General features: G+C 38.0%; 1 protein-coding gene across 1 annotated transcript; it reads left to right on the forward strand.

The window, feature by feature from the left end:
- The first annotated feature begins 1,939 nt into the window (after positions 1-1,939).
- LOC144892152 (uncharacterized) lies at positions 1,940-8,760 on the forward strand. Its single transcript, XM_078777388.1, has 8 exons — positions 1,940-2,035; positions 2,160-2,213; positions 2,350-2,521; positions 5,522-5,632; positions 6,290-7,759; positions 7,992-8,095; positions 8,264-8,450; positions 8,741-8,760. Exons 1-8 carry the CDS (start codon positions 1,940-1,942, stop codon positions 8,758-8,760), a joined length of 2,214 nt encoding a protein of 737 aa, XP_078633514.1.
- The last annotated feature ends 205 nt before the right edge of the window (positions 8,761-8,965 follow it).

The following is an 8,965-nucleotide window of genomic DNA, read 5'->3' on the forward strand; positions in this document are numbered from 1 at the left end:
CTCTTTAGAATTACTCTTTGGAATTACTCTTTGGAATTACTCTTTGGAATTACTCTTTAGAATTTCTCTTTGGAATTACACTTTAGAATTACTCTTTGGAATTACTCTTTAGAATTACTCTTTAGAATTACTCTTTAGAATTACACTTTCGAATTACTCTTTGGAATTACTCTTTAGAATTACACTTTAGAATTACTCTTTGGAATTACACTTTAGAATTACTCTTTGGAATTACTCTTTGGAATTACTCTTTAGAATTACTCTTTGGAATTACTCTTTAGAATTACTCTTTAGAATTACTCTTTAGAATTACTCTTTAGAATTACTCTTTGGAATTACTCTTTGGAATTACTCTTTAGAATTACTCTTTAGAATTACTCTTTGGAATTACTCTTTGGAATTACTCTTTAGAATTACTCTTTAGAATTACTCTTTAGAATTACTCTTTAGAATTACTCTTTAGAATTACTCTTTGGAATTACTCTTTAGAATTACTCTTTAGAATTACTCTTTAGAATTACTCTTTAGAATTACTCTTTAGAATTACTCTTTAGAATTACTCTTTAGAATTACTCTTTACAATTACTCTTTGGAATTACTCTTTGGAATTACTCTTTGGAATTACTCTTTAGAATTACTCTTTGGAATTACTCTTTGGAATTACTCTTTAGAATTACTCTTTGGAATTACTCTTTAGAATTTCTCTTTGGAATTACACTTTAGAATTACTCTTTAGAATTACTCTTTAGAATTACTCTTTAGAATTACTCTTTAGAATTACTCTTTAGAATTACTCTTTAGAATTACTCTTTGGAATTACTCTTTGGAATTACTCTTTAGAATTACTCTTTAGGATTACTCTTTAGGATTACTCTTTAGAATTACTCTTTAGAATTACTCTTTAGAATTACTCTTTAGAATTACTCTTTAGAATTACTCTTTAGAATTACTCTTTAGGATTACTCTTTAGAATTACTCTTTAGAATTACTCTTTAGAATTACTCTTTAGAATTACTCTTTAGAATTACTCTTTGGAATTACTCTTTAGAATTACTCTTTACAATTACTCTTTGGAATTACTCTTTGGAATTACTCTTTGGAATTACTCTTTGGAATTACTCTTTAGAATTACACTTTAGAATTACTCTTTAGGATTACTCTTTAGAATTACTCTTTAGAATTACTCTTTAGAATTACTCTTTAGAATTACTCTTTAGAATTACTCTTTAGAATTACTCTTTGGAATTACTCTTTAGAATTACTCTTTACAATTACTCTTTGGAATTACTCTTTGGAATTACTCTTTGGAATTACTCTTTAGAATTACTCTTTGGAATTACTCTTTGGAATTACTCTTTAGAATTACTCTTTGGAATTACACTTTAGAATTACTCTTTGGAATTACACTTTAGAATTACTCTTTAGAATTACTCTTTGGAATTACTCTTTAGAATTACACTTTAGAATTACTCTTTGGAATTACTCTTTGGAATTACTCTTTAGAATTACTCTTTAGAATTACTCTTTGGAATTACTCTTTAGAATTACTCTTTGGAATTACTCTTTAGAATTACTCTTTGGAATTACTCTTTGGAATTACTCTTTAGAATTACACTTTAGAATTACTCTTTAGGATTACTCTTTAGAATTACACTTTGGAATTACTCTTTGGAATTACTCTTTAGAATTACTCTTTAGAATTACTCTTCAGAATTACTCTTTGGAGTTAAAATTCATAACACATCAAATCCTGCTGAGATTTTTCAACATTTATTTTGTTCTCCCCATAACTAAGTTTTCAGAAAGCTGAACATCGTTTGTCAGACATAATTTCTGACTAATTTTTGAATTCTTGAATTAAACGTTTTTGAAGCTGCCAGCATATAGCTTCCTTTATTACCTGACCGTCTTCAGAGGGATTCTTCCTCTTTGCAAATGCATGCATCATCTTAAATTAAGCAATCGTAGCTGCTCTAACTTTTACCTTCCTTGGGGGCTGTTTTTGGAGGGTAGTCACTTGCGATCCTCTCGTGGTGTGTGTTAAAATGATGTTCTTTGTTGCTTCTCTTCACCACATTTACATGTCCATTGCAATTTAACCACACACTTTCTGTTGGAGTTTAAAAAATGAAAATTATTCTTCCCACTCATCTTTAAAGTTGTCATTGAACGTTATCAACTTTATCTTTGGAGGTCCTTCCTCAAGTTCCAACGTTATAAAATTTAAAAACGTATAAAATTTAAACTACATGTAGGTGCTGTTGAATCAAGGTACTCGGTGTGGAGCAAACATCAGGAAGTTTGTATGTTTATTGCCTCTTTAAAGGTTCACCCATCATGTAACCTCAGGTGTGCTGTTGGATGGATTCCTGTCGTGTGCTGCCGGAATCAGAACAGCTGACTGTGCTCAAGAGTGGAATGAAGATTGAGGAGCTGGAAGGATCTTCTGCAATTCTGCAGTTAAAAATAGATGATGTGTACTCTTTGGGTCTGGAAGAGGAGCAAAAGGACCAGCCGAATGGTGAGTTGTGCGATTGCCATCATATTTGATCACATCACTCGCTCCTGACTAAGGTTATGATCTGAGATGGTGGTAATCAGCTGTCTTGAAGAGTTGGAGGGTAGAAAGAGATTGAAGAGAATGTGGAAGTTGGTTCCACTGTTGGTTCCACTGTTGGTTCCACTGTTGGTTTCACTGTTGGTTCCACTGCTGGTTCCACAGGCGGAAGGAGTGGAGCAAGTACTGATCCTGGATTTGGGTAGTTTCACCAGAACGGGGTTTCTGGTGGACTGAGTGTTCTCGGCAGAAACCTGGGGAGAGTGGGAGGTGGGGCAGGATGATGCCATAATGTTCTTTTTGAGAGACAGTGAGAGTGTTGTATTTGCTAGAATTGAAAAGACATTCGAAGTGTTTGAGCTGCCTGTGATTTTATCAGGTCTGAAAAGAGGGAAAATGCTTCTGCCTGTTTTTCTGGGGAATGAGGGATGTCACGGCAGAAATTGGAGTCATCATCCAAGAGCGCGCACAGCTGGAAGGGCGAAGGACGGGAACAGGGGTGAGTTTGAGGTGAAGGTGGGAGTGCATCAGGGGTCGGTACTAAGTCCACTACTATTGTAGCTGTGATGGAGGTGCTGGCTCAGAACGTAAAGGAGGGTTTACCATGGGAGTTGTTGTATGCAGATGATCTGGTGTTGATTGCAGAAATTATGGATGGACTGAAGGAAAAGATGAACACGTGGAAGGAATGTATGGAGACAAAAGGTCTGAAGGTGAATATCGGAAAGACGAAGGTGATGGCAAGTGGTAAAGCATGTGGTGAGGTGGAAAGAACTGGGAAGTGGCCCTGTGCTGTGTGTAGGAAGGGTGTCGGAGTGAACTCAATTCAGTGAACAATGTGCGCTGAGTGGGTTCATCAAAAATGTAGTGGTCTGAGAGGGTCATTAACCAGTGTGGCAGCTACATTCAAATGTAAGGTGTGCACAGAGGGAGCTGCAGATGGAGGCAATGTTGAGTTGGATCTTGGAGACGGCGTGAAGCTGGAAGGTGTGAAAACATTTTGCTACCTCGGAGACATGCTGAATGGAGAAGGTGGATCAGACTCGGCAATGGTTGCTCGAGTGAGATGTGCATGGAAGAAGTTTCGGGAATTGAGTGGCGTGCTGATGATGAGGGGAGTGTCGTTGAAGCTGAAGGGAAAGGTGTATGCTGCAATTGCTGCATGTGTGAGAAGTGTTATGATTTATGGGAGCGAGACATGGGTAATGAACGTAGAGCAGCAACGAATGTTGGAAAGGGTGGAAATGCGAATGGTTCGACGGATGTGCGGAGTATCGTTGAGAGAGAGGAAGACAAATGATGAATTGCGAAAGATGATGGGAATAGAGCCTGTGATGGATGCTGTAAAGAGAAACAGGTTGAGATGGTTTGGTCATGTGTTGAGGAAGGATGAAAGTGACTGGTTGAGAAGAGTGATGGAAATGAATGTAGAAGGAAGTAGAAGACGGGGAAGACCGAGAAAGACTTGGCTAAAGATGGTGGAAGAAGAAATGCGGGCAAGGGGGTTAACAAGGAGAGATGCAGAAAATAGGGCAAAATGGAGAAGATTGTCATGGGGACCGCAAGGCTAACCCCAGCTCTAGCAGGGAAAATGGTCTTTAAAATACATGTTGTATCCAAGAGATAAAGAGGATTTTCCAGAGATTCAGAGAGATTTGTGATGAATAAGAGGACTGGGCCCAGCACACTGGCACTCCATCTTTGACAGGGAGAGCAGGTGAACGGATTCCGGTGAGAGGCACACGTTTTATCGAAGAGTAGAGGAAATCTGTAAGCCATGTGTGGAGGTGGCTTTGGTTGCCATACGCAGAGAGTTTGGAGAGCAAGATGAGGTACCAGACTGGAAAGAAAGCTCGAGATCTGTCGTGAGAGATGGCCCTGTTCTGTTGACATTGAGGGCCTCCATCCATTGTTGGGAGAGTAGAAGCTGAGACCTTTACTGTGTCAAGCTCCATGTGAGTTATTGCACAGCTGCAGGCATTTCGAGGTAGCACAAGAATGAAAACCCCAATGCTACAAGCTCACATCAGCTGCTGGATTGGTTTCATCACTTATGTCGACTGAATGTTTTTCTGTGGAGGAATTCAGGTCCTTCAGTCTTCATTTCATGTGCAACACTTGGCTCTTGGTTTGCAGCATTGTTGGAAATCCGGCTTTGGTATTCTATTAACCTGTTGGCCTCATCATTGTCAAGCTGTTAACCTGCCACATTCTGTCATTGAGTTTTCCATGAGGGTTGACTTTTGAGACAACAACTTGTCACATGTTGAGTCTAAATTGTATTTAATTTGATAAATAACGAAGGTTGGGGGAAAAATATTTTTCTTTGCCTTTAGTTTGGTTGTTGAGATAATGGGGGGTGGTCTCTTCTTCATTTGTGTGCAGCAATAGGCTGTGGAGTGGCATCATTCGCTGAGGGCATGGCTGTGCAGCTGATGCAATGCCCTGCTGATTATGGATAGGAATTTGGAACTTGGCCATGGTACTGGCGATAGCTGACGTACTCTTCGTGAAGGACACTTTGGGATCTTTAATGTCCATCCGAGGGACGGCATCCATGTTTATGCATCACGCTGCCTGTGAAACACCGGGATGATAGTTTATAGCACATTTTTTTATTCAAACCCAGACTAATCAGCTCAGAGGTGAGTCTGCATACCCTTCGGCCATCTTGTCAGCCTGGGTGGTGGTGAAATTCCCACTGAAGCTGTGGTCGGGTATGAAACGTCTCGGAACATTGAGGAAGTTTGTACAGAACGTAATGCTTTGATATCGTTATGTTTTACAATGCTATTCCAATGGGAAAATGTTTTATTTTCTTTCTTCAAGGAAGACCTCAAATGAATGATTTTGATGCAATATTTATGCCGCTATTTTAAGAGTGTGGAAGCAGCTTGAAGAAATTTTTTATTTTTATTTTTTATTTTAAAGCCTGCATTAAACAAAGGTTGCTTGTTATTCCAGATTTATTTGAGAAAGTGGAAGTGAAAACTGAGCATGACATTGATGTCCACCTGGATCTACCAGAGGCAAATGACTCTGAAGCTTCTTTCTTCGAGAGCCATCCCCATCGAGGTTATAATCAATGCTTCCACATTTTGCTTTGGACAATGTGATGATGAACTTCTTAAAAAACCCATACGTTATGATTTAATTGTTTGAAAAAACATTTCCACGATGGAGCAATTTCTCAAACATTCATTATCTCCTTCATCGTATTGTGAAAGATTTGAACCAAACATTTGATTGGAATATACCTTGTTACCTCCACCACCAGAGGTGGACGGAGGTTGTGTTTTCACCCCTGTCTGTCTGTCTATAAATATCTCAAAATGTTATGGTTGGATGAGGACAAACCTTGGTGGACAGGTTGGGTGTGTGATGAGGACAGGCCGATTAGATTTTGGTTGAGGTCTGGATGCAGTCCATGCCTATCATGCGTTTCACATGCAAATTCACATTTATAAAAGCTGGTAATTTAATAAAATAAACACTTGACTTCTCACTGATAATTGAATCGATTTATCCCAAAGTTTGAATATCATTGGAAAAACCCAAAGTTTTGAACGGTATTTTAATGTATATTTACATCAAGAATAATTTTTTACTTTTATGAAGTGGAACAAATACAAATGTTCATGTTGGACTTGGTTGCGTTTGTCAGAATGATATTACAAGTATTGAACAGAATCTGATTTATTTTTTACAGGTCATGTGATGCTGTATTTGCAGGTGAATCCACGGAATCTACAAGGGAGAGTGCACTTCATTTTATGAACGACGCTGCCACACGCCAGGAGGACTCGCCAAATGAAATGAACAACAGGACTTTTTACAAACACGAAAAACCTCAGAAGGAAATGGTTGCAGAGAATAATTTCCGTAAGGCTCACAAAGGAAAGAAAACATCCACCATTAAAAAACACGTGAGAATTCACAATGCTGAACGACCATATAAATGCACAAATTGTGGAAAATCTTTCAAACAATCTTCCCACCTTAAATCACACATGGCAATTCACAACGCTGAACGACCATATAAATGCACAAATTGTGGGAAATCTTTCAATCAATCATCCTGCCTTAAAAGACACATGGCAATTCACAATGATGAACGCCCATACAAATGCACAAATTGTGGGAAATCTTTCAATCAATCATCCACCTTTAAAAGGCACATGACAATTCACAATGGTGAACGCCCATACAAATGCACAAATTGTGGAAAATCTTTCAAACAATCTTCCCACCTTAAAATACACATGGCAATTCACAATGATGAACGCCCATACAAATGCACAAATTGTGGGAAATCTTTCAATCAGTCATCCCACCTTAAAAGACACATGGCAATTCACAATGATGAACGCCCATACAAATGCACAAATTGTGGGAAATCTTTCAATCAATCATCCACCTTTAAAAGGCACATGACAATTCACAATGGTGAACGCCCATACAAATGCACAAATTGTGGAAAATCTTTCAAACAATCTTCCCACCTTAAAATACACATGGCAATTCACAATGATGAACGCCCATACAAATGCACAAATTGTGGGAAATCTTTCAATCAATCATTCACCGTTAAAAGGCACATGAGAATTCACAATGGTGAACGACCATATATATGCACAAATTGTGGAAAATCTTTCAAACAATCTTCCTACCTTAAATCACACATGCCAATTCACAACGCTGAACGACCATATAAATGCACAAATTGTGGAAAATCTTTCATACAATCTTCCCACCTTAAATCACACATGGCAATTCACAATGCTGAATGCCCATATCAATGCACAAATTGTGGGAAATCTTTCAATCAATCATCCACCTTTAAAAGGCACATGACAATTCACAACGCTGAACGACCATATAAATGCACAAATTGTGGAAAATCTTTCAATCAATCATCCACCTTTAAAAGGCACATGACAAATCACAACGCTGAACGACCATATAAATGCACAAATTGTGGAAAATCTTTCAATCAATCATCCACCTTTAAAAGGCACATGACAATTCACAATGGTGAACGCCCAAATAAATGCACAAATTGTGGAAAATCTTTCAAACAATCTTCCCACCTTAAAAGACACATGGCAATTCACAATGATGAACGCTCAAATAAATGCACAAATTTTGGAAAATCTTTTAAATACTCATCCAACCTTAAAATGCACATGGCATTTCACAATGGTGAACGCCCATATAAATGCACAAGTTGTGGAAAATCTTTTAAATACTCATCCAACCTTAAAATGCACATGGCAATTCACAATGGTGAACGCCCATATAAATGCACAAGTTGTGGAAAATCTTTTAATCAATCATCCACCCTTAAAAACCACATGATAATTCACAACGGTGAGCACCCATATAAATGCACAAGTTGTGGGAAATCTTTAAAATGCTCATCCACCCTTAAAAGACACATGCAAATTCACAATGATGACCGCCCATACAAATGCACAATTTGAGGAAACTATTTTAATCAAACATCCAACCTTAAAAGACACATGTGAATTCACAATGGTGAACGCTCTTTCAAATGCACAAGTTGTGGAAAATCTTTGAAGTATTCATCAACCCTTAAAAGACACATGGCAGTTCACAACGGTGAGCGCCCATATCAATGCAAAAGTTGTGGAAAATATTTTAATCATACATCCAACCTTAAAAGACACATGGAAATTCACAAAGGCTAAACGCCCTTACAAATGCACAAGTTGTGGAAAATATTTTAATCATTCATCCAACCTCAAAAGACACATGGAAATTCACAATGGTGAGCGCCCATACAAATGCACAAGTTGTGGAATATCTTGTAGTCAGTCATGCAACCATAAAAGGCACATGAGAATACACGATGGAGAATGCCTCTGGAAATGTACACTGTGTGAAAAGTTTTTATTCGCTCCTCTAACTTTAAAATATATATGAATTAACAATGGGGAGAAAGAATATTGCAAAGAAGAAAATGCACGTACTGTATTCTGTAAATGTAAAATCTGTGGGGGAAAAAAAATAAAAATAATGGTGAACGAGGATTTCCACAGTTTTTCAATTGTATGGATGGACACTCTCTTTGCTTGCTTATCACAAACTACTCCATGTATAACAACATAATATTAGATATGAACCAATTGTTTAACCCAGCTTCTCACTTCGCATGTGCAGGGAAACAACATCGTCTCTGATACGAGTCTGTACAAACGTTCTTTCATAGGATTCTCGGTGTTGGTTTTTCATACCTGTGTACAGAATCGTCGGTTAGTTCGTGTTGCGTATTCTGAGGCCTAGTGTAGTAGGCTACTGTGTCTGACTTTGGCTTGAGGCTTTGTTTTTGTCTCAGCGGTTCTTCGATTGCGCTGCAATTACTTTCGGTCTCTGCTTTTCACGGTC

This window comes from Myxine glutinosa, chromosome 5, assembly GCF_964187855.1.
Source record: "Myxine glutinosa chromosome 5, kmMyxGlut1.1, whole genome shotgun sequence".
Classification (NCBI taxonomy): Eukaryota; Metazoa; Chordata; class Myxini; order Myxiniformes; family Myxinidae; genus Myxine; species Myxine glutinosa.

Bases quoted from the DNA above. Each gene is read 5' to 3' on its own strand.
- LOC144892152 (XM_078777388.1), top strand. From the start codon at position 1,940: ATGCATCATCTTAAATTAAGCAATCGTAGCTGCTCTAACTTTTACCTT. The intron at 8,096-8,263 runs GTGAACGCTCTT...AAATTCACAAAG, and splicing joins ACACATGTGAATTCACAATG to GCTAAACGCCCTTACAAATG. The intron at 8,451-8,740 runs GTACACTGTGTG...TCGCATGTGCAG, and splicing joins TGGAGAATGCCTCTGGAAAT to GGAAACAACATCGTCTCTGA.